Raw genomic sequence first — 26,006 nt, forward strand, 5'->3', positions numbered from 1 at the left:
CGCTGAGGCAGGCTGTACTTACTTCCAGAGAAAAGTAGGCAGTATGACAAAGAAACAGTAATATTTCTTTATCTTCCTTTTCACACTTCATCATCTATGAAAGACTGTCTTTTCCAACCTGCTGAACTGATTTAAGCCACCCCAACTCTAAATTAACTTTTACTTAAAAGTCAGTCTATGACATCCTAATCTAAGAAGTTATCTGTGCTTATGGTTTCAGCCCAGTTCCACAGAAGGCCAGTTCTGCTATTTATAAACGGGATTTTGCTTGTTCTCTCAAGCTCTTACACAAATCTCACGGCTCGAAAGAGAAGGAATGGTTGGGTAAGAAGACGAGGGATTGAAGCAACTGCTTTATAGCACAATATGAAACTTGACACTGTTTTCTGCTGCCAGTATGATTCCCAAGTGAGATGGATAAATTGTGGTCAAGACCTGGACAGGTTAACTAGTGGTCATCAGTGCTGGTGGTACCTTTATATACAAAAAAAAAAAAAAAAAAAAAAAAAAGGATACTATTGGACAGGGCATTTGAAATTTAATACCAGACATGAAACAAGACATCTGTTAGACTCTCATTTGTTTCTCTTTGAATGGGCTTTAATTGAAAGCTCAGTGAAAAATGCAGGTTACATTCTTAGTGTTATCAATAGTTTGTAACAGCAACAACATCAGAACAGTGATGCTTCTAATATTTATACATTTTCTAGTTGGAGATGTCTAAGAGCAATACATTATCAGATATATATATATACACACAATTTCAAGCAATTAAAAGTAAATAATAAACCCCTCCTCCCAAAACCCTGAAATAATATATTTCCTTACACTAATAATGTCTTTTTCACATATACTTGACCAAGAGTCTTTTTTAAGTTACTTATCTTAAGAGTAATCTGTTAATGGAGATCCTGGACCAGCCCCATTAGAAGTTCAGTTTTAAGTTTATACAGCTTGCTAGCCACATAACCAGTGTGGCTTTACATTGTAAACAAATCCCAAATGTCTACAATGATTGAAATTAGTTTTGTGTAAAGGAGATCTATGCATCTCATGATAGAATAAATTTAAACCAATACATTAAAAAGAGAGAGAGAAGGAGAGAGCTAATTGACAAAACAGTTTTAAGGGTTCAGTTCTGCAATTCTTTGAAAACCAAGTTAACTTAATGGTAAGATTCTTATTTTTTGTACAGAGAGGCTCTGGTTCATCTGGCTTTAGCTGCTCTAAAAAAACAACCTTTAAAAAAAGGTTTGACTTGTGAAATTTCAAAAGCAGAGCTTCCAACTCTAAAAGGCTGCCCTTGGGCAGCACAGAGGTTACCAGAAATGTCTCAGGTGACTGTTCCTTCATCTTGTGAGGAAAGCTGCACTAGCATTCAGGAGCCTCAGCACTTGCAGGGGTGATGTATGTGTAGAGCTGATCTTCAACAGGGAGGAATCATCCTACCCACTGCAGGAATTAAAAAGGTACAGCAATTTGTACCTGGAAAAGTTCAAGTGAGAACAGCCCCGAAAAGCTGGAGACGGACATGAAAGCTGAGCTCAGTTGATAGCAATCTTGAAACTGTGGCGGTCTCGCCTACTTTTGTACAAAACCACAAGTAAAAATCTCTTGGACTTATTGACTAGGAACTTGTGCAGCTCCAAATGGAAGGGCAGGCTGAGCAGAATCCTACGTTTTAGTTAACTTGTGTCAGATAGGATGCGAAGGCAGCTGCAGCTCTCTGACAGAGGTGATCGAGGATGGCTGAGAAAGTTTGCAGTAGCTTATAATGTCCCATCTGGTTTTTTTCACTTGTTTGAACTGTCTAAAGGGCCAACTGCAGTTTAGTCATGTTCCTCTGGTGCATGTTGTGATGACGAACTAATTCATCAGACCTGGCAAATTTTTTTTGACAGCTGGGCCACCGGCAACTGAAAGGCTTTTCACCTGTTAACAAAACACCCTGTTATTAGCTGAGCACACAGCTCATCTGAGACACTGCTATTTCTTTTCTTCCTGTGGGGCTGTGAGGAGCTGGCAGAGCCCCTGCCAGGAGGAAAGGCACCCTGGGCTGTCCTGAGAGGGCGTGGGAGTGCCCCCAGCTCCTGCTGGCATCAGCGCTCACTCGGTGCCTTCCTACCTCTGCCTCAGCTGATGTTTACCAACAGCCTTTCCAGGTGATGCAGAACACTTTGCAGTGGCTCCTTCCTGAGGACAGGCCCTTGCTGAGCACCGTGCTGCCATGGTCATGCTGCTCTTAGCTCTCAAATGACCAAGGTTCAAAGCCACCCTGGCATCCGCACAGGCTTCAGTCGCACCTCGGGCGGCGGTGCAGACACACTGTTAGTCACTGTGGAAACTGTCAGGGACTTTCTAGAGCTTGACCTCCAGTCAAGGGGAGCTTTTCCCAGCTAATTCAACGAGTTTTGGCTGAAGTTCTTTGAAACTGGTGAGTGTAAGTGAATATGGTAGAAGCAACAGGGTTCAGCATGGAGTCTGCTGAGCCAGACTCAAAGTTTTCCAGCCCTATCTAAATAAAGTGGATTCACATCTGTGAGAGATGTCAAATGCTCAAGATAGCATTTTTCTAACATTTTCATGAGCATAATATTCCCTGCAAATAACTCCAAGCAAAGCACATTCAAATTTAGCAAGAAATGCCACCACTATTTAACTGTTTAACCTGGTCTCTTGATTTCCTACAACGTGTAAGAGGAATTTCAGGCTGTGTTTGTGATGCTGCAGGAATGCTGATGGAATGCTTTCATTAGCTCAGAGCAGTGCCCAGTGACTCATGCTTCTTCTGTCTTTTTTTTTTTTTTTCCCCTCAAAATAAATGCAATATTTTAAAGTATGTTCAGCTCTGGGGCTGGGCTCTTCAGGGCTGTCTGCACACCTCGTGCTCTCTAACAAACTCCAGACACCCTGGGGTGGTACAACCTCACCCAGGCATCTTCTCTTCTTATTTACCTCGCACTCTGGGCATTTCACAAACCTAATCCAAATTCAGACAAAAGGAGATTTGCAAAATGTGTATTTCTGTTTGCAAACTCCCATGTGAGGAATATAAGTTGAAAGGGAACTCCTAAAATCTACTTTATCTGCTTAGCATAGATGCTGGCAAAAGCATCAACTATCTCCCACAAGTGCATAAAACAGTGGGGGAAATGGTGCAGATATCAGGGGTCACATTCCCATTGCTAAACGTGTCTGTGGATGGATAAAACTCCCTTTGATTCTTTTTTTTTATTTTTTTGCTTTCAACAGCAAATATTGCTGTCACAGTGAAATTGCTTATGAAGGAAAAAAAATCCCTGAATCCTACCAAATAGTTTGGTAGCTGACTAAAATCAGGACAGAATTGCATGGAAGCCACCTTTGCTTTGCTTCCTCAGTGTGGAGCAAGTTAACTTGAGCTGGGTGCTTTGTCACATCATCCAGGGACCGTGAGGAAGAAAGAGGAGTGAAGCTGCAGGGCAAGGTGGGGATGAAAAATCCCCACCCACCACTCGTGCTCATCCCCCTCAGGAGCTGACACATCCAAAATTCTTGTCAGGAGTGGCTCCCTAACACGGGCCCAGATGCTGTGCCAGTGGCAGGGATTGTGGGGCTCAGGGAGCTGGGACAGGGAGAGGAGCTTCACTAGCACCAAAGAGAGCAAGTTCTTCACTGTGGCTAATCTGGGCTATAAAAACTGACTGGAGTCATGCAAGTCCTGAATTAGCAGAGCAGTTAGCAGTGAAATGTGATGGGCAGTGCAGTTCATCCCAGCTCGCCAGCGTGTTACCACCGCTTGCCATTTTGTCTCTCCCAGAACATTACCTCTTGCTGGTTAAGAAAACATCTTTCTTCATGGGAATGCACAGAGACCCAGGCCCTGCAGCTCAACAGGACCATGGGGAGAGCCCAGGAGCACAGCCTTTGCCATTTGCAGATTGCAAGTGTAGATATGGCCATTGGGTGAAGCATTTATTTGGCCAGAGCCACAGAAAATGCCACTGTTCTCAGGTGAATCATTTCCTTTATTAAAATTTCTCTTTTATTTTTGGAAGTCTGAAATGTGTGTTTTTTATGGTCCAGAAGAGAAAAAAGAATTCTTAGCAGGGAGAAAAAGATTTTCAGGCTCCTTGTCCATCTGTACAGAGACTGAATTTAAAAGGTTAACACCAGTATGGAAAACGCCGTGACATCCAACAACATGCCAAAGTGCTTGGTAAACAGTTACTTGGAAAAAACACTGCATACACAGCAGAAGGAACAGCAGATGTCAGTACACAGGACTAATTCTAAAACTTAGAACTAAAATACAGAGCTTGCTGCAGTTGCTCCTTAATGGTGTTTACATTTATGTGCCTCCCTTTTTTTCCCCCCCTGTATTTAGATCAAATACTACGGTTTCTACCCAAAAAAAAAAAAAAAAAAATTAAAAGGTCCTTGAATACTTGAGTAAGCTTTTACTTTAGTGTCTGTCAGTGTGAGTTTGCAAAAGGCACTGCTTTTATCTGCTGGAGAGATTAGAGCACAAGCAGCAACAGCAAGGGCTTTGCTGTGCTATCCTGCATTAGGCTCAACTGACACTTGGAGAAGCATGAGTAGGCACGAATACTTTAGATTACAGACCTTTGGCTAAAGCTAGAATTAAAATTTCTATCTTGTAGGGCTCTTTCAGTAAAGGCAGTAGATCAACTTGACATTTGTGGGCTGAGACCGTGATGCTCATTTCATAATAGCTGACAAAATTTATTTTGCCAAGCTGATTTTTTTTAAACACGAAGGAAGAAAGCATAGTTTCTAAAATCACCTAAATCCCTTTGTAAAAAGTGACTCTCACACTTGGGGAAAGGAGCCACACTGAAAAATCAGCACACTGAAATTCTTTCTGCTGTTTTGAATATTTAAATCTTGGTTAAGACACTTTCTAACCATGTAATTCACAACAACATTGATTTAAAATTTAACAAAAAAAAAAAAAGAAATATAAATGTGAAGAAAAGTTTACGCACTTGTTTTACCTGTATGAGTCCTGGTATGAGTCTTCAGATGATCAGATCTGGAGAACTTTCTCTGACAGGTTTTACACTGAAAGGGCTTCACACCTAAGAGACAGGAAAAAAAAAAAATCTATTCCTATGTCCCAACATTTTTGGAAGGGTGAATGAAATCAGATATTTCTGAAGTTTCAAAAGCCTGGATTTTTTTTTTGGTTGGTTTTTTTGCTTTTTTTTTGTTCTAGTTACTGTAACTGCTCCTCCCATCCCTGTGTCTACACATTACAGAAAGTTAGTCATAAATGAGGCCACAACCCTTTGTAACCTCCTCTCCCAGTGCCCGGGTCTGAAGCATCTGAACAGCTCCACCACAAACAAACCCCCGCTTAAATCATCTGCAAACATTGTTAATCCTGACCCTGAGGGCTGGCACTGAGGGTATCCTGCAGGAGCAAATGGGACATCAGAAAAATCAAGGTGCAGAAATCTATTTTCATGTGCTCCCAACAGGTTTAACTTACTTCACACTACTAATTTACACATGACACATAGGTCTGGGGCAAGTTTCACACAATGGGAAATTTTTCTTGCAGAACTGTTTCGTTTTAAGAACAATATATTCTTAACACTGGGCATAGAGTATAGAGCAAACAGTTTCATTATGAAAGCTGTTCCAAAAGGTGGTGTCAGGATGTAAAAGCCACCTAAACAGCCACAGTAGTGCCAAAAGGCCAGTTAAAAACCTAGCCATGGCCTTCTCCTAAAGTTAACTTCAAGAATTTGGTGTTACAAGCAGACAACAGCAGAAAAATAGAAATTTGAGGAGTATAATTTCAGGATCACAATTCCTGCATGCAGATGAACTCTAATTGCAGGCAGGTCTTGTCCACAAACCTGTGTGTCGTCTTTGGTGCCTTTTGAGTTGGTCTGAACGAGAAAATCTTCGTTCACAGTCTTTAAAATCACACTGGTAAGGTTTCTCACCTGGAGAGGAAAAAGAGTTTGTTAGAAAATGTGGCAGAATGAGGGAGCACCTCAAGCTGAACCAGAAGATGAAATGTGCTGCTCTGAAAGATTTCTCTGCAGCCTGAAGCAGTCTAGTGGCACACCAGGACTGATTTGTCATAAAGCCATACAGCTCTGTTGGAAAGGCTGGCAAAATTCTACTGCATTGACACTGGCACTGAATCTGCTCACTCTGAGAAAATTAGAGGTTAAAGCTGCAAAAAATTTCCAGTGGAGTGAATTTTTAATTTTTTTTTCTGTTGGAAAAGAACAGGAATGCATTGGTTTATATTTCCCTAAAAACCCCATTAAACCCTTTCAGTAGCACCTGTCTCAGCAGCAAATAATTCATACAGAGGAACTCACAGTTTGAACTAAATTGGGCTTAAAGCAAAAACGAAATAAGCTCCATCCACACAGGTGACAGTTTTAAGCACATTCATTAGGAAAAAACTGAGCAAAAAATTCAACCTCAGAAAAAGGCACATTCTTCCCCAAAACACAAATTAGGTTTCCTCCATAAAGTGCCATTAAATAGAATTTCTCATGTAGCTGCACAGCTCCCACAGGCAAAGCCATGAATTATTGCAAAACCTCATGTAAATATAAACTCTTCCCCTCCTGCCATGCAGTTCAGCAGAGATCCTCAGGGTAGGATTTCTCTGGGATTAAAAGCAAGATCCTGAGTTTTTTTAGGAAAAGAAATCCCCACAAGCCAGTGTCTCAAATGGACATGGATTTCAATGCAAAGGAATGCACATAAACATGCAAAAAGAAATGCAGCAACTGAAGAAAGAGAGAAATACTGCCAGCAGAGCAAAGGGGTGGTGAAATTTGGGCAAGTTCAGCCCAAACAGTCCTTATGCTGTTACAGGAGGAGATCCATGATCTCCCAGGTCTGACTCACTCCTAACCTAAGGTCCCTTTGCACAATCCTGGAACCCTGCTGAAGCCTCAGCCATTTATTACATTTAATAACTGTCTTAACAAATCTAAATTCCATCGAAGGGCATTTCTGCCCCCAGGAAGTCTGGTTCCAGAGGCACAGCACAGAGCCTCAGCAGGAGCAGGAGTGGAGCTGCGGAGCTGGGAGGATGCTGGGCTCAGTCTGGGAGTTCTGCAAGAGTAACAGAGTAAAAAAGAGTAAAAAGCCTGTTGCTAACAAGAACAGATGAGAAAAGGAGGCTGATTCTGAAACCAGAGCCTGCAAGTGGGAATGACAATCCAAAGGCTGGTCTATACATCCTTCACCAATTTAATCCCCTTTTCTCAAATAAGAGGCAGCAGCTCTGCCTGCTGTGGGAAGCTGAGATGTAAACCAAAGGTCCTGTGGGGCCCTTTCCCAAAGGAAAACACCACCTGGAGTGGGCAGAGGGGTTGGTTTCTCTCTGCTTCATTTTAACCTCCATTGCAGGTGTCTGCATGTCTGATTCTACAGTGAGGGCATTTATTCTGCTTGCACTGGTATTCTGAGACACCAGAGCAAAGCACTTTAGTTTAAAGCAGATGCCTTTTGACCCAGGTGACAGAGAACAAGCAGCATATTAAGGAGAGCGTTCCAAATTCATCCTGGTGCAGCTAAAATAAAAATCTTACAAAAGCAACTAAATCTGCAAGAACAAGCTGACTTCCTGTGGCAGCCACCCCCAAGGAGTTTACTGATTCTCAGACCTAGGTGTGGACAATTTCTATGTCTGCTGGGCTTAATTTATTAGCATAGGAGATTAAAGTTGCCACAGGTGTTTGAAATAGTTCCGTACACTTTGACCACAAGGACTCCCTGGGGGGTGCCTGCTTTTCAGAAACCACTTACTTCCAAGGAATTCAGCCCTTTGGCAGATTTAAGAGGGGGGATGTCAGCAGAGCAGAATGCAGTGACAGGATGATTGTCTGCTAATTGCAATATAAACTTAGAAGATGGCTAAGGAGGCATTGGAATAAAACAGCATAGAGGGTCTGATGGCATGCACATGAAAGTATTTCTTTAAATACTTTGGAAAATAATCTTGGTTAAATTAAAGTCAGATTTAACCCGTGCAGATATTAAAGGAAGCGATCTAAAATGTTTACATAGGGATATGATGACACTGGGAAGAAAACAAAAAGCAAATAAACAAAAAGAGGCACAACATTAGACAGAAATCCTAATTTCCCTTTCCTTCTATATCTTCTTTGTCAGCTGCCAAAGCTGACTGCCACACAAATTTCCTCAGAACAGGATCACAGAAACATCCCAGATGAGAAAAAGTCTGTTAGTCCCCCTTGAAATTCCCACAGTGAGAGTGTCTCGTTTCCCCTGCCAAAGCCTCTCCAGCAAAGGCTAAAGTCTCTTTGTGTATGAAAATATCCAGTGATGCTGTCACCTCCTCTGTGAACACACACGGGCCCAAAACAGAACAGGAGACGCAGATGGAGCTTCACCATGAAGACATGATTGCTCACACCGCTGAAAGAGGCATGCAAAAGAAAGGGCATAGTGAAATAATAAAGAGGAGAGAGGATAGAGGGAATGGCATGTCTTGAATATTTAGGAAAACAATTTTTAAAAGACAAGGTCAAGAATTGTAAAACAAGCGTGAGTCTGCCTTTGCGCATATTGCAATGAATGTTTCTGATAAAACAGATTTTTGTCAAAAGCAGTTAACTTAAACTGAGGGAAGTGTGCATGTTTTCTCTGGAGCAAATTCATTTGCTCAGGTGCATGGGAAAACAAAAAATTCCACTGCTGTAGCGGGTGCACAAAATATTCACAGTCATTGTTTAATTAAGGACTTCTGCAAGAGTAAAAAGCCTGTTGCTAACAAGAACAGATGAGAAAAGAGGCTGATTCAGAAACCAGAGCCTGCAAGTGGGAATGACAATCCAAAAGCTGGTCTGTCCATCCTTCACCAATTTAAACCCCTTTTCTTAACTAAGTGTACCCACTTAAACAAACAAGTCCCATGATCACAACTTTGCCTTGCTAATGCTACATTTTTATTTAATATCATTTGCTTTAGCAAATTATCACAGTTTTACAGTTAACATTTTCTGTCATCTTCACACCATAGCTCAGCTGTGACGTGTCATTACTATTCTGAAATTAATCTTGTATTTTAGATTCCCTAAGCATTTTTTATTTTATGCTGTAGAAATATCAACCTGAAAGGATACAGCTTGACACCCTACCATAAAGGACAACCTTTCTGATCTACAGATTCTCACACTCCATTGCAGACCATACCTGCAGCTGACAGCCTAACCTCTTTAGGCTAAAGAACATCCCTGGCAAACAGGCAAACAGAGGATTTTCTCTCTGCAAACCTGCTCAGCTTTATGTTAGGATAAATCCAGTTTTCCCAGTGAGTGGCACTGAACCCAAAGGGTCTCTGGCAAGAATGCTGATGCTTCCACCAGAAGTGAAATTTATGGAGGTCTAGACATCAATTTGTTTCTGCAAGGAAGCGCCTGAAGCCTGCCACAGAATGACAACTCACATTATTTGCTGCAAAGTTGAAAAGTTAGATGTATTTCTGCTTTTCCTTTCAGAGGCCTATCTGCTGCAGCAAAATACACCACGATAAGAAAAAAGCTTTTTTGGCCGTACATGTTTCAATGAAGGCATTGTTAAGAACAGATAACCAGCCTCAGAGGGTACAAAGTGTTAACATATTTTCAACTGAGGCTATTTGAAACATTGGTAAAAACTGATTACAGAATCCAGCTTTGTGTTTCAGGGCCTTGCTTGGTTTTGCAATACAGCAACTGGGAAAGAAGGATGGAAGATCTGATGAGCCAGTCCTTTGTATGTATCTATTACAGAAATAAAAAATATAATCTAGAGCCAAAAGTGTCCTGCAAAGATACAATCTGTTGGTTTAATATCATGTATATGTAACAGCTTGTTTTCAAATCATGTGTTCATCATTTTAAAAATTACCAAAAACCTTTGACCTAGCACTACACTAAGACAGCATAAGGTGGAAGAGCTCCAAAGCCATAAGTGAGTCCAGAACCCCCTTACAGGAAGATTAATATTTTTGTTTGTCTGATTGATTAGGAGAGGTGTGACAAACACAACCACATTATTTTCGGAGGGAACTGGTTCCAAATTCTCCTTGTGAAGTGCAGGAGAAAGAAGTCAGGGTTAGACAAACGCATGAAGTTGGAAAGGAAATGGACCTGCATCACAACAGTGGGTTTGGCTGCCCAGGACTCCTGAAGAGCATGGCAGTGGAAAACCTTCATGGCCACCAAGTCCAGACCATCCACCCATCCAGCAGCCAGGAAAATATGGTAACTGGGAAGTTATCCCCTCCAGATGCTCCCACACTTCCCCAAACACTCCCAAAATCAGGACAGGTAGACCACAGGAGGAGACAGGAAATGAACAGCACCGTTTTCTATGCCTCTACAGCAGCTGGGAGTTTGGTAAGCAGAATTCCCAGACCATAATAATATATATGTACTCTATATATGCTATATATATTCTACTATATATAAGTAGAATTACCAGACCATAATAATAGGAAATGTCCAGTACCCATTCAACAGGCTGAGGACAAAACCCTGCCAGATGACAAAGGGAAAAACTCCTTTCTAATCCTAAATCTGAACTCCTCAGCCAGGCAAGCTGCCCCAGAAATTTTCATTCCAGCAGTTCAGCATCCCAGCTTCCTCTCTCCAGCTGAAACTTCACGCAGCAATGCTGGCAGCAACAAAAAAAAGCTTTGGGAAACAAGCTGGCCTCTTACAGAAAGAAACTTCCAGAGGTCTGAGAAATAAATAATTTTTGCTGTCAGCATATCAAAATTTGTGTGCAGAAGGATCTGTGCCCTTTCTGTACAGAAAAGGTGTTGGAAGGGAAAAAAGTGGTTTTCCTCTACCCAGTTCCACTGCAGCATGAACCAGAGGAGAGGCCCCAAGGACAATGGGACCCTCTAACCCTCCTCTGGGGTGTTAGACACAGGCCTATCCCCCATGTCTGTTGGGGGTTTTCTGACTTTACAAGCCTAAATTAGATATGATATAATATTAAAAATCTTCTCCAGCTAAGGAAAAAACATATGTAAGCTGAAGTCCTTGTGAGTGATCCAGAAATAACACTGGGAAAGCCAAGCAACTAAATGGAATAAAATACAGGACCGGAGCAAACAAATAGTGAGTGCTAAAACACAGAGTAAATCAATTTAGGAATGAAGGAAATTGTGATGAGAAAAAATTCAGAACTGTTTAGGCATAATAGAGAAAAATACTGAATTTAATGGCCTTCAAAAGATTTCCAAATGTTCTTGGTTCAAATTTATTTATAGAAAATAGAATAGCATTTCTGTAGACCTTCCCTTCTAAAGACGAGCTTGCACTTACAGTCCTAAGTATCTTAAATTTTTAATTTCAGCAGCTCTGAAGACAGCTGTCTCAATATTTTCTGAGTTGCCCATTCATTAATTAAAAGTGCTCCGTGTGCATTTCTCACAGTTGACACAATTAACTGAATGGTCTCCAAAAGGAGAAGATTGCAACTATCTTCCTTGAGACGTTAGACAGTCTGCTAGGTCACCCAGCATGGGCTGCCCTGCTGCTCTCTTCCATCCCTTTGGTCTTCCATCACATCAATGGTTAACTGAACATCCATATTTACAGATTACACCCACAGACTTCTAGGTGAGCACAGAAAGAACTTTCTAAATAAAAATACGACAGGCAATCAAAAAAAAAATTAAAACCCGTAAGGAACATATCTAAAGATATATCATCATTTTACACATCCAACACCATCAATCTCCCAACAGGGGAAATAACTCTGTCTACTCTTTGGCAAGGTACAGCAGAGTATTTGATTTCTACTTTTTGAGGTGTCTTATTTCCTGAACTCAGAGAGAATCCAGACAAATGACTGGCTTCAGGCTCAATCCTTCATGCAAAGATCCCATAGCAGGGAAACTATTTGCCAATCCCTGCCTACCAGAAAAGGTTTACACAGGAGAGCTAGAGGATGCTGAATGTTTAGGCTCCTCTTGCAGAGAAAAATTCTTCAAAATTAAAATTTGATGAGATTTGGAGTGAGATTCAATGGTCCCAAACGAGGGGGGGAAAAAGCAAAAAAAAAAAATAAAAGAGAAAACAACTCACAGCCCTGTAACAGTAAGAGAGGGACGGAGGTGATCTGCTAGCTGTGTGTTTTCCTTAGCTAGATCCAGAGAGCCTTCAGGTCCAAGAGAGGGATTGCCAGGTGACAAGGAGGGATTGCCAGGTGACAAAGAGGGATTGCCAGGTGACAAAGAGAGGTTGCCCAGCTGACAAAGAGGGGTTGCCCAGCTGACAAGGGGGGTTGCCCAGCTGACAGAGCACAGGCTCACTCATCACAGTCTCAAGGACACAGTCTCAAGCTACTTCAGGGAAGGCACAGGTTGGATATTAGGAAGAAATTTTTCATGGAAAGAATAATAAGGTACTGGAATGCTGTTCCCAGGGAGGTGGTAGGATCACCATCTCTGGGTGTGTTTAAAAAAAGCCTGGACATGGCACTTGGTGCTATAGTCTGGTTGAGGTGTTAGGGCATAGGTTGGACTCGATGATCTTAGAGGTCTCTTCCAGCCTCATGATTCTGTGATTCTGTGATTCTGTGATTCTGTGATTCTGTGATCTGACGGATTCTCGCGCTCCCTGACCCGGCAGCGCATTCCTTGCCCCTTGTGCCATCTCAAACCCCCCCTGCCCACTCTGCTGTGCTGTGATTTATACCCACCAGTGTGCTTTCTGCTGTGCATCTGCAAGTGGGACAGCTTGAAGTATCTCTTGTTGCAGCCAGGGTAGGCACACATGAAGGGACGCTTCTCGTTGGTCTCGCTGGCCGACCGCACGATGGTGGGAGCCACACCGGGCACACGGCGGACATCCTGCAGAGACAGAGACCTGCTGAGGCCGCCTGGGTGTCCTCAGCTCTGACTTCACACACTCAGGGCACTCCCCAGCACCTCCCCAGGACAAAGAGATGCTTGGATGGATTGTGCTGGAAAGGGGAAATTTTGCTTCATTCTAGGTCAGCGACTTTAGTGCGCCTTCATTGGTTCTTTGCAGGGCGTTAAAATTGTTGAAGGCGAAGCACACTGAGCTCTGCTCAGTGAATTCTCTCACCAGTGTTTGTATGAGAAGTTGAATGGGGTCCACACTGAACTCATGTGTAACCACACAGTCCTGACAGAACTCCCATTGCCACAGAAAATAGTTTTAAGTTTATACCAGGGTGAGTCCTTTTATTTTAAATACTCACACAAAGCTAAAGGACAAGGAAATGGATGTCTTAATTTAACACAAACTGATTAACAACAAAACAAAAATGACTGTCTAGGTGGAGCTGGTGAATAGTTCAGCCTTAATGCATTTTGGCCACTGTCACCAAGTTCCATCAAGGATGATCTCCTCCTTCTGGAATAATTAACTTCCTTAAACAATGTCGACCATTTACTTTTATTCACCCAACAAAAGCCGGCTCAGGAGCCTGTTTCTGAGAGCTTGCCACTGAATAATGACTTGCTAAACTACACAGAAAAGGAAAAGGAGAAAAGGTGCTATCTAAAAACACAGACGACAACACAGACAGACACAGAAGAGACAGATATTCTGTAATGACTTTGCCATCGGTTTTAACAAGGTATATCTTTTACAGGGGTATTTAATAATGATAAGACTGTCTCAGAAAGGGAGGAAATGAACTCCCATGAACGGTAAGTTCCTCCCAAATAGTCACTAATTACTTAGTTATTAGGAAACAATCACATATTTAATTTTAAGGAAATACATTTGAATTAGTGAAGTTTGAGAAGCACGTAAAAGCAAACTGTCATCTGACCCTTTCATATATGTAGTTATTAGATATAGCCCAATAGATATAGATTAGATATGTGGTCATAATAGATATAACCACAGAGGTTACATCACTCATGGCCAGAGTGGTTGGAGCTGGAAGCTGGAAACTAGATCACTCATTTTGGACCATCCTGAGAAGCTGGTAAGGTGAGTAAGCACAGAAAGGAATACTGCCTTGCAGACATATTTCAGAAGAAGGGGTGAGCAATTTTAAATGACTGTGTCAGAAAGAACTCTTATGTTAGAGTGCAATGGCTCCAGTGAGGTCAGGACATTTACACAAAGCTTCTCTTGACAAGGTGGGGAAGCCACAAATCAAGGATGGGTTCACAAACACCAGTGAAGTAGTGAGTGAACACTATAAACAGGCTGCAGTTTTGCTTCCCTGTGAAGAATGCCCCACAGTACTCACTTGTATGCCTCTGAAGACCCCGTGGGTGTGTATTCTGTACTGGGCCCCACAGCTGTACAACATGGGAGCACTGTGGTTCTCATTTTCGTATCCCGCCGTGTGTCTGTAAGTAAAGAGGGGAATAACGAAAAAAATCACATATTTTCCAGTACACAGCTCCATGTGAGAGGTTTCTTTCCTTAAGTCAGTGGTAACATACGCAGAGTTTGCTTTTGCAGCCATGATATCCAAGTTCAAGTGAAATTCACCAAAGGAAACCTGCTCTGCCTTCATTCACATGGATCTGCTCCCACTGGCACAGTGCACTGACTCCATACATACATCTATTAGCATCCATTAAGGCATCCAGGGGAAAAAGAAAAAAACCAAAAAAAAGAAATTGTCATGACTTCAACTCTGATGTATTTCCACAAAGATTTTAGGTAAGAGGGAAAAATTCACATAGCAGCACAACGGTGTCATGTGCACATGTTCACATTATTTATCAGTCAAACGTGGGGCTGGCTATTGCTAATATCTTTTGGAATGAGCAAAATGCCTCAAGTTTCACATTAAGTGCAGTGGATTTTTGTCAGCACCTCATGACTCAGATATTACCTGATACTACCAAGCAAGTGATGACATTTATAAGAATAGCAGTCATGTACTCATAAACAGAGATTACAAATCAGTGTCTAAACTATTTATCCCACATATCAGCTTGCAGGATACACTACAAATTAACCCTTTATAAAAATAAAATTATAAAATAAATTTTAAAAAAACAGCCTATCCCCACTAGGTATAAATTTTCACAGTAATTTTAAGAATTTGCAAGTTTTGGTGTGTTTTGGGGTTGCCGCAGCCATATGTTTTGTCTAATTATGTTCTTCAAAATCCTGAATGTTGGAACACTGCTGTGTCTCCTGTTTGCAGCCTTCCTAATGTCAGAACCACGCAAATACACTTTAGGTTTAATTTTTGAAGGAGTATGTTACATTATCACTTGTGGAAGTACACATTGGCAATGGCAAGTGTACATGTTTTGCACAGCACCAGAAATTAGAAAGCCCAGAACAAAACCCCAGGGCACACAGCTAGGGACAGAGATGGATATGTAGGATGTTATCCCAGCCTTTGCCAAATGCTTGCAATAGCAATTTGAAGGGGTCCCTGAGGTCCAGACTCTCATTTCACTGGTCCTTCCTTTCCCTTCACTTAAAGTTCACGTGCAGAGTAGAATTACAAGGAAGTTTTAAACCTCTTAAGTGATTTGCAGAGCAGGCAGTGGAGCTGGAATGCAGGAGGTATCTAAAGGGTTTGTGAGCCTGCCTGCAGAGGAGGGGAGCAGTGTCTGAGAGCAGCTCTGCCTGCCCAGGATGGGCTGCCCTCCTCACCCCTGGCACGACTGGCAGGCTGCTCCCTGCCAGAGGTGCTCTCTGAGGTCAGCTCTTCCACTGCTCTGCAGAGCTCATTTCAAATCCTGGCTCCACCTGCCCCTTCAAATCACAGGCCACATCTTTTGGGAATGCATGCTCTGCTTAATGCAATTTTAATTCAGTTTTAAGGTGATGATAATGAAATAAGTTATGGGGGGCTGACAATAAAGGATCTCTTTTCTGTAGTAATATCTGCAATTAATTCTGTAATAATAGATAAAGATACCATTAGCTGATTTAAATGGATTAAACTATGCTGTAGATATCCACCATGTACAAATAAATGGGGTCTTCTCTCTACCCAGAGCCCACAAGTGGCCTTTTGCAGCCCAATTCAAGTAACAAATTACCATTTGCTATCACCATTTGATCAGCACAGATTCCCCACCAACATCAAATTTTACTCTCTGTTTAAAGGCAGCAAGTCTGTACGAGTAAAAAATAAATTAATTTTAAAAAATGTAAAAAGAAAAAGTTGGGGAGGGGGGTGTTGAAATCCCCCAAGCCATGGTGATACCCACAATGATCACGAATTCCACAGTGCATTTTGAAACAGGAATGGAATGGAATGGAATGGAATGGAATGGAATGGAATGGAATGGAATGGAATGGAATGGAATGGGAACCACCATTGGCAAGGAGAAAGTTCTGCAGCAGAAGCTGTTGCTGACCTGCAGCACAGCAGTAAATCAAGGGTAAATGTGAACTTCAGCACTGCTCACCCTGAGTGTAACCTCCCCTTCACGCCTGTCCTAACAACCTTAAACACCACAATAAACAACAGACACAAAGGCTGATAAGAATTCCCAGGACAGAAACTTTGTAAGAAGAAGCAGGAATATGCAGTAAAATCTTGTACCATAAAACACAGCCCCACTTTCTGTCCAAATTCCCATGGTTTTCATCTTTCAGTGATAGCATTTTTTGTAAGGACCAGCCAGCTCTGAAATAATTCCTCCCAGGAATTATTCCTGCCTCCCAGGAATAAGAGGCAGAGCAAAGCCCCTGTCTGTGCCCTAAGGAATGGCTCCATGAATGAGAGGTATCCTCCAGGTGATCTCCATCTCAGTTTTTACTGCACAGTTGGGAAGCCTTCCTCCACAACCAGCCTTTTACATATTTCCTCCCCTTATTTCTAGTTATACCTCACTAAAACTGCACATACAAGAATCCATGAAGATTAAAACCTGCTTTGTGAGCCCCTTGACCTATAATACACTAAGTCCTTAACCAGCTCCCTAGGAGAGATGCTTTAATAACCAGGAGCCCTATTTCCCATTTTACATTGGGCACATTTCCATCAGCATTGGCTGGTACTCTGCATGGCCATATGGCTGCTGACAGCAAAATGGATCATGAGAGATTTCCTGGTTAAAACACTGTTTATTCATTATGGAGTGCTGTGGAATAATCTGACCTTTGGGGAGATAGAAATCAACAGGTGGATATTCCTTCCAGTCAGTGGGAAACTGGCACACTGAAGGAGGAGGTTTCACAAACTCTCCCTGCACTGCTGCTCTCTTGAAGTTCAGCCCTCACTCTGCATCCTCATGGGAAAATAGAGTCCTTTCCCTTCCAGCCTCTTTACTCCACGCTTTAGCCATGATTTATGCCACAAAGTGTACATCACAGTTGGCACAGTTGGCTTGTTTCATATGGCTGCAGTTTATATCTTACAATAAAGGCAGGGATAGAAGAGCAGATACAAATCTAGATCCATTATTAAACTCAAAGCCCTGCTTTATTGCATGCAGGAGACAATGCAATGGCACATGCATGAGGAATACAAGTGACTGGTGAATTTATACCTGCAGTACATTAATTAAATGGAAATCTCCAGAGGGTAGCACAGTGCTTAACTTTCATCTTTTCTAGTCAGGCACTCTGTGTTAAAGTAGGCAAAGAGACAATGCCCTATAAGCTCAACTGAGTTAACCAAAGAAGAAAAAAAAAGCCAAAAAAAGTACCTAGTAAGGCCCAGAGTCACACTTAGGAGAGACACTGGGCTCATCCCTCTGCAGGTCCTAAAAGGACTCTAAACTAAGCAAAGACCAGATGCAGCCAAACTGCCCTGCCAGGATCCAACACAAATTATTGTTTGAGCAAGGACTGAAGGATTTGGCCTCACAGTCCAGCTCTGCCTTTATTTGTAAATATACAACTCCCTTTAACTTCAATCAGAACTGCTCAGAGCCAGAAATGGACTGTAAATATTTAGAGTTTGGGTTAGCTGGTGAAAAAAGGACTCAGCGTATTTTGTTCTTTGGATCTAGACAGCCAGAGCTGGAAGCACAGCCATAAAATGTAATTCTAGATAACTGGGAAACAAAGGCTGATACTTGCAAAGGAAGAGCTCTGTGCTGTGGAGTATTTAGAAGCACTTGCATTTACCATTAGCCCAGCAAATCCTTAACACTCGCAGAGTAGCTCTTTTAAAATGATTAATCTCACAGTTGTACAGATTGTACAGAGATTAATAAAAATGAAGGGTTTACAGATGAGAATGTGTGATGAAAAACAGAGCAGCTTTAGAGAGTTGTATCAATCTAAGTGGTTATAAAAAAAAACTCATAAAAGATGACATTCTAATCTGAATATTTCAAAAAAATAATCAAGCTGCAATTTCTCTCTCACACCATTTTTACTTTGTAAAACTGAAATTGCCTGTCCAATATATAAAGCAGCTACAACTTAATCTGAAGAGTTAAGCTTTTTATTATTATTTCATAAACCAAAAAAGGGAAGCTTTAGGACACACTGAGGAGAGCTAGAAAATTTCAGACGAAACGTGAATACACATTGATTCATGAGATTCAGACTTGGAAGAATTAAAAAAAGCCAGAAAGCAAGTTTACATAAAACAGGCACCACATTAAGCTTCAATTTAATTGTGTTTCAGTGGAGGAACAGGAATTTTAGGGTTTAGAAACAGAGCCAAAAATGAGGCAAAGTGAGGGTGTGGGCTAGTCCCGTTGATAACAGAACATAAAGGAAGAGAAGTAGAGTTAATTCCCTCTGCTAAAATATTTACCATCCTAGCACCCTGGGAAAAACATGTATGGAGACAGAAAAAGATCCTGATTAGTTATATAGAAGATCCTGTTTCTGCCTGGTTTTTGTCTGATGCTATTATGGAGGGTGGAGTATGAAGCTGCATTTTTATCTGTCCTTTCCAAGGCAAAGAAATATTAAAAAATGCAATTTCACAGATTTGAACCTTTCTGCCATCCTCAATGAGAGAATCAGCTGGCTAATGAAAGGAAGGCTCTAAATTTTCAGGGGATCTTTGTGTTTCTGACTTGAATATTCTTTCTTTGGTTTGGGATTTTTTACCATAGACCTGATTGGAGTCAGGATTTCACCAAACCCTTCCCTTCAGAACAAGACCAGTGGGAAAGGATAAATTCCATATTACAGACTGGAGGGTATTGCTCATTTTCAGCTCATCTTGATTACAGAACTGAACCCAAGTTTCACACCTCCAAATTTTACTAATAATAGCACCAGAGCTAAACAGAAAAGCCTTTACAAACCACTCCTAAACAAGAAAGGTTTTCCTTGCCTTGCTTAAGATGTGGTTTTAATAGTGTTCTACAGAAATCATACCCAATAGTCCTTAGAGTGAGCCTGAGAAAACAGCAATAAATACCAATTTCCATGAAACATGCTGAGCATTTAACATCCAAGCAAAACCAAAAGAGGAAAACCAAAATGCTGTCTGGTTCTATGCCTGATTTCAGATGACTGCTAGAAATATGGATCAAGGCTTTTTACTCGAGCAGCTGAAGAGAAAATTACATTGAGTCTTGCTGTTGGGAACGTAGCCACACTTCTTGTCTACCATGCTGTATCACTTCCTGCTTGGTATCAGTTATTTCCATGTCACTTTTACACTTAACTCATCAAAATGTAAAGGAGGGGTTTATAGCCCTGAGATCTTCCTCTAGAACTGCTGTGGAAGGAAGCAGTGCTTTTCATATTGGACAAATTAAAAAGCAACACAAAAATATGGAGGAGAAACCAATGGCAAAAGCGTCCACTAATGTGGAACGTTAATTTTGAGATGTCTGAGACCCACTGACTTTCCTGCAACAGAATAAATCTGATCCCAGCAGCTCCAAACAAGATACCACAAACGAGGAACAAATCATAGGCAAACGGCCTGAGGAGATAAAATCCAGTCCCACAGTGAGGTTCACTGCCTTAACAACGAAGTTTCCTTTCACATTCTAGAAGCTGCCAGCCTGTGAGACGGCTTGCAGACAAGCCAGCCTTCCCTCTGGTCTGCCCAAAGTTCAGAAGGTGACAGAGGGATGCCTGGACAAGCAAGAAACACAATTAACACACACGAGCTCACAAAGCACTCCTCTCCCCTCACTTGAGTTTGAGAAAGCCTTGAGCTCAATCAAAATGCAATCGATTTGGAATTCATGACCCAAGTGGAAACCTAAAATGCAGATTCAGGTCACTTGGACTGTGTGGTAGCAGTGGGTTGTCTTCTTCTCAAGGGGCAGCTCTTGGCAGAGGGAAGGTCATCTTGGGCCATCAGAGACATCCTTTTGCTTCGTCAGTGAGTAGAAGCCCCCAGAACTCATGGCTGCAGCCTTTTCTATCTGCTTCCCTTTTGGCTCCACTCTCCCCTTCCCCTGCCAGTCCATCACGGTGCTGTACTCTGGCAGAAGACAATGTCTCAGCTCACTTCAGACGTCTCTCTTCACCATCCAGCAGTGGCTGGCCAGGATTTCTGTTCCACACCTTTCACTGCCCACCTCTGCCTTTCTCTCAGGTTGTGCCTTCCACAAGTTCCTGATGCTTATCCCTACTGAAAGCACTCAGACCAAACTCCACTGATACATAGAAACTTCTTGCTCTCAGTTCCAATATCCAACATTAAAATACCCATGAATGAAAAAGCATTCAGGAAAAAATAGTCTTCCATGGCCTTAAAGCAGGCTCTGAGCAGATAAAATCATTCAAGGGTTCAGATGCCAGGCTCTTGCTGCTGCTGCTGCTGCCACACAAGTTCATAAGCTTGCAACTCAACAGGAATGATTTTCACAATCAGCTTTGGCCACCTGACAGTGTTCTTTGCCCAATTTCAAACTTTGAATCTGGGTTCAGGGGATTCTGGAGCTGGTCCCTCAAATATCGGCTCTTGACAAGAGCTAGAACCAGGATGCTCTCAGACAAAGTGCTAGACAGCTTCAGCACAGAAACTGCCAACCAGCTCTACCTAAGGTGCACTGCAAAAGCTTCATTTCAGTCTGCTAAACTTATGCTGAACAGAAACCCAGAAAAGCAAGCTACTGACCTGGTCTGCTGTCAAGTATAACGTGTGCGACCCGTAAGTTTTATATAACTGTAGAGCTCTCTAACTATTTGCAGAACTTACTGGCAACATTTTCTTCCTTCTCAGAATGTGCAAAAGCCTCACTGAAGCCAGGAAGAAGTGCTGAGGAGAACTGAAGGCAAGGAGCTAAACAGAACTGTCATCGTTGGACAGAATCTAGAAGCTCCATATTTCAACAGGAAGATTGACTCCAAAATTCTTAAATTACAACTAGGAGATTGAGAAAAGCATCTGAAATACTAAACGCCTGGGAATCACTTATGAACAGTTCATATATTTTAAAGATGTAAATCTTGGGAAGAATACCTTATGTTCATGGCAACTGAGATTGGAGGTACTGTGTATTGTAACTCTCAGCCAGAAAAGACAGATAACTATTTTGGCTCATATTACCAGTGATGAGGCTATGTCTAGCACTGATTTTCCACAGATTCTACAATCTTGGCCTATACCAAAACTTTCAGCTTTGTTTTACCATAGATCATTCATCTTGATTCTTTCCCCCTTTTCATGTATCCTAGGTCACATACTTTACACTGCTAACAGTCTGACTCCTGGACAAGTAAGAAGCCATTTATTTTGTTCAGTACTCCTTTAATAATTCTATTGTGACTTTCTTTTTTTTTTTCACTGAGTTCCCAAAAGAATAACCTCTTCCTTGCTTTAATAACTTGGACCTCGGTCAAGGTTGATGTGTTTCTCCATTTTGCAGGATATTTTCTTCAGAAGAGACAAAACAGTGTCTAATATTGCAATGACTGATCTTTAAAGGGTACAGTTTCAAGAGGAAATCAAAAAGACTTATAAAAGAAAAGTAAGAAATACCCTTTAAAAGAGGGGATAGGCAGCAAAGACAGTGAACTGTGCACAACTGTAGGATTTTGGGATCTTCTCTAACCAGAAAAAACCTCCTTGATGGATTTCTTCAGGCTCAGCTCCATTGCTCACTTCAATACAGATAGTTTACTACACTACTCCCTCTAACCTTCAAACACCATTGGTTTATGAGCTACAATGAGACCCATAATATTTTTTTCCTTTATCGCAGTAGAGCAGTGTACACAAAGTCCATCTTGGACAAGACTTTCACATCTATGGACAACTGCATGAAAGCACAGATCTGTGCAGGCTTTTATCAGCCTCTCCTGCTGTTCCCTTGAGACTGCACACGCTTGGACACTGAGAACATCCCAATACCTGCCTTCAGTGGGGGAGTTTGCAGAGCCGGTTATCTCCTCAGAGCAGTGAATTATCCACGCTGAGCAGAGCGGCTTTCCCTTGCCTAACATCCAAAGGTGGCTCTGCCGCTCACGGCAGTCCCGCAGCCCCGAGGTGAGGATGCGGTAGCGCTCCAGCCCCGCGGCTCCCGGGGGATCCCCGGCAGACCCGGAGGAGGCACCGGGCACGGTGGGTGTGGGGATGGAGGCAGCGGCCCCGGAGCGCTGCCCGCCACCCCGGCGGGGCCCCGCGGCGCCTCGGAGCCTTCCTGGCCGGCCGGCCGCAGGAAGCGCCGCGGGGGAGGCGGGCCGGAGCCTCTTCCCGGCAGGTGGGAGGGCGACAATGGCCGGGAGGAAGGAAGCCGGGAGGCGGCCGGGCCGGGACACAGGACGCGGGGCCTGGCGAAGGCAGGGAAAGGGAAGAGGGATGGTAGGAAGGGGCGACAGCTCAAGGAGCAGAGCCCGAAGTGCTCACGGCTGCCCCTGCGGGAGGGGCCCGGGCACCGGGAGCGGGCACTGCCCGGCCCTGCCCTGCCCCGCCCGGTGCCACCGGAGCCCGACACACCGAGCGCTGCGGGCATGGCCAGCCGGCAGCCCGAGCCTCCGCTCAGGCTGGGGCGAGGATCATCAGAAACACGGCACGCTACGGCCAGGTGATGAGCCGCTCTCAGGACCGGACAGTATTTTTTGGTACAATTTTTTCGCATTCAAAATTCAAGATAAAGTTAGCTCAGCAAGGCAGCTTCACTAGGGCAACAGGTTAGAAGAGAACAAAGCTCCTTACCCTTTCAGTGTGGATCCCAAGTTCATTTGATTCCATGTCATGCATTCAAGCTGTGAGGTCATCTGGTATAAATTGTCACTGTTGTGAAAAGATGTAGGGTTAGGACTAAAATTGCAGCTATTAAATAAAAACCAAAAAATCAGAATGTCAACAATTTCTTTGTTATTTGCTTTAAATATATAACAGTAGAAAGTGAATTTATTTTATGTAACCCCTTTTTTCGATGTATTATGAATTTTAAAAAATAAAAGGAAATAAAATAAAAGGAAGCCTGTGTCTCGAAAAGACTCTTTGAATCTGCAAGCCCGACGATTTGGAAAGAGCTGAAAATAGGAACATAAAACATATCCGATATTGATACGTTGAAATGAATGAAACGAATATAAGCAGCCCGGCGGGGTAACGCAAAGGATTATTTGTTTTAAAAAGTCAAATCCGTTAACTGTTTCAACCAGGAGTGTGAGAGACCACGTGGGTAATGGAGTGAAACAGCTATCGTGACTCGTGATGGATGTTGCTACACTGAGGGGCTTGACAAGCGGGAGAAAAATGGAGTGGCTGAGCGATAAACGGAGCTCAGCGCTGGAGCAGGCTCTTTCCCCGCCGGTACACACCGCGGGCAGCCCGGCTGCAGCCGCGCCTTCCCCCGCTCCGCTCCCCGGCCGGAGCAGCGAGCGCGGCAGCGCTGCGGGGCGGCGGGAGGTGGGCACGGAGCCCCGCCGAGCCCCTGCAGAGCTCTCCCTGCAGAACAGGACCCCCGGGGCCGAGGAGGTGCCGCGGCCCGGGCAGGCTCCCCCGGGCAGGGCTCTCCCCGCAGCGCAGCTCCCGGCGAGCCCCCGGCCCCTCCGGCGGTGATTGATGCTGGGGACCGCCGCTCACAATAAACGCAAATCTCCCTGCTGATTAATTACACCTAAATTCGCTGGATTTACGCCGTGAATTTATATCATTTTGTTATGAGGAAATGGCATTTTTTCTTTTTTTACTTTTTAATTTTTTTTTTAACTTCGTGGCAGGTAGAAGCGACCTAAAAAAGCCAGAATCCAGTGGGAAGCTTTTGCATATAAAAACAAATTAAGTGACTTCAATCTCGAAGTATGCGTAATATCATTTGTCAGTACCACTGGACACTATTATTCATTAGTGTGTCTGAAGTGCTATTATGCTACTACAATGTCCTGCATATCAGCTCAGGAATTGTTAAACTCTCCTGCAGTTTCCCCATTTGCAATAGCAGTCCGTGCTTGTCTGTGCCAACTACGTTTTGCAATTCCACGAATTCTTCCTGTAATGCTGCTGTAATTAATTCCTCCAGGACCCTGATTTTTATTAGAAGTGCCCGCCCGATGCATTTACAGCAGGAGATTTCCCTTTAACTTTCTTTCGCTTGACAGTTCATTTATAAGAGCCTCCCCCACAATATCCACTTTTTTCTCCCCCCTCCTTTGCTTTTTCATAAAGCAATACACTTATTCATCTTGTCACAGCTCGCGGCCACTGTGTTCCGTGCCGCCCTTGGGTGACGGTGTCCGAGACGAGGCGCCCCGGCGCCGCCGCAGCTCTCCCGGTGCCCGCCCGGCCAAAGGCGCTCCCCGCGCCCCGCTCCCGGCTCTGCAGCGCCGGCCGCGGCTCCCCGGCGCAGCCCGAGCTGGCTTCAGCCTCCGAAGGGAACCCGGAGCGGTTGTCGGGCAGGCTGGACGTGGTGGAAAGCGCTGGGAGCAGAGCTCCGCTATCCGCGCTATCCCCGCTCTGTCTGCCCCGTTTGGCGTCTCCCGGGAGGGGAGAAACCCTCAGCCCTCGCCCCCCCTTGTCCTCCCACTGCCGGGGACTGAGTGCGGGGGGAGCAGGTGCCCGGCTCGGCTCGGCCCGGACCCCACACCAGCCCGTACGGGGTCTTGTGTGGGGTCCCCAAATTCATTGCGCCGCTCCGGAGTCTGGGCACGCCCCGGGTGAGCCGCACCCGGGCACCGGGGTACCCACGGAGCGGCACCCGCCCCCCCTCCCACGGGCTGCGGGTGGGGGCTGAGCCGTCTCTGCAGCCGGCAGCGAACGAGGAGAGACATTTCTCGCTGAGCCACGGAACTGCAAAGTTCTCATCTCGAAAAAGCCGGAATTGCCGGAGTTTTGGCTAAATCGGCCCTGGGCGGGAGGCAGGTGGGCACCGCGGGGCTTCGCGCCCCGAAAGCCCGGACCCGTCCAGTCGCTGCTTGCCCGGGGGCCACCGGGCAGTGGCTCGGATTAAACACCTCACACCTGACATGTGACAGAGAACAGGACGTCCCTAACGCCATTTACGCCTCGCCGTGGTTTATTACTGACGGTACCGTGAGATGATCTCATGGAACCAACAGCTCCGCTCAAAATCTCGGCTTTGGATGGGGTTTGAATGAGGAGGAGGAAAGCGAGGTCTCCAGGGATTTGCCTGCGCTGATTCCAATCTGAATCCTTGGCCCTTCGAGCGGCCACAAAGAAGACACTAAAAATAACTTATTTTCATTACAAAGATGCTTTTAAAGAGAAACGAGAGGAAGGGGGGGAAACATTTCTGCAGCGGGGATTAATGTAAGTTGGAGTGGAATAAAAGGAAGTCAACGCTGAGCAAAAAGGGAACTTAAAAGGAAACCAGTAGTAGATCATATAGAGTTTGTTTTGGCCTGCACTGTAGTATTACCGAGTTCTTGACCTCTGCACAGAAAGAGCTATAATCTGAACCGAGACTCCTCCACTTTTAAAGTCTTTGCAAGTGTGACTCACTGTAAATTTTCAACATCGAGCATGTTTACTACATGAAACAGCGCGAGGTAGAAAAGTTCACATCACCGTTTTAATGGACCCACAAAGCCCTGCCTGAGATCTGCGCGGGTTTGTCACCCGTGTCCAGCCACAGGCGCGGGGCTCCTTGGAAGCACAGCGGGCCGGGCCATAAACACCGAGCAAGCAGCGGCCGGAGCGAGAGATTTCACGGATAGTTTTGCTTCCAGGCCTAAGAATTACGATCG

At 43.9% G+C, this 26,006-nt stretch overlaps 1 protein-coding gene across 2 annotated transcripts in view; it reads right to left on the minus strand.

Moving 5' to 3' along the window:
- Positions 1–279: 279 nt before the first annotated feature.
- The window catches only part of WT1 (WT1 transcription factor), a 33,618-nt gene continuing 7,891 nt past the window's right edge, over positions 280–26,006 (minus strand). Inside the window, exons 4-9 of one of the 2 annotated variants that reach the window (XM_084207713.1) lie at positions 23,008–23,085; positions 14,239–14,341; positions 12,706–12,856; positions 5,868–5,957; positions 4,998–5,081; positions 280–1,932 (exon numbers count right to left, since the gene is read on the minus strand). In XM_084207713.1, the coding sequence (XP_084063839.1) occupies positions 1,811–1,932; positions 4,998–5,081; positions 5,868–5,957; positions 12,706–12,856; positions 14,239–14,341; positions 23,008–23,085 (628 nt within the window). In that variant the 3' untranslated portion in view covers positions 280–1,810. Of the gene's footprint in view, positions 1,933–4,988; positions 5,082–5,867; positions 5,958–12,705; positions 12,857–14,238; positions 14,342–23,007; positions 23,086–26,006 lie in introns of both variants that reach the window. The other variant, XM_084207712.1, reaches the window with a different exon arrangement.

The sequence above is a fragment of the Fringilla coelebs genome (assembly GCF_963513975.1).
Source record: "Fringilla coelebs genome assembly, chromosome: 6".
NCBI lineage: Eukaryota > Metazoa > Chordata > Aves > Passeriformes > Fringillidae > Fringilla > Fringilla coelebs.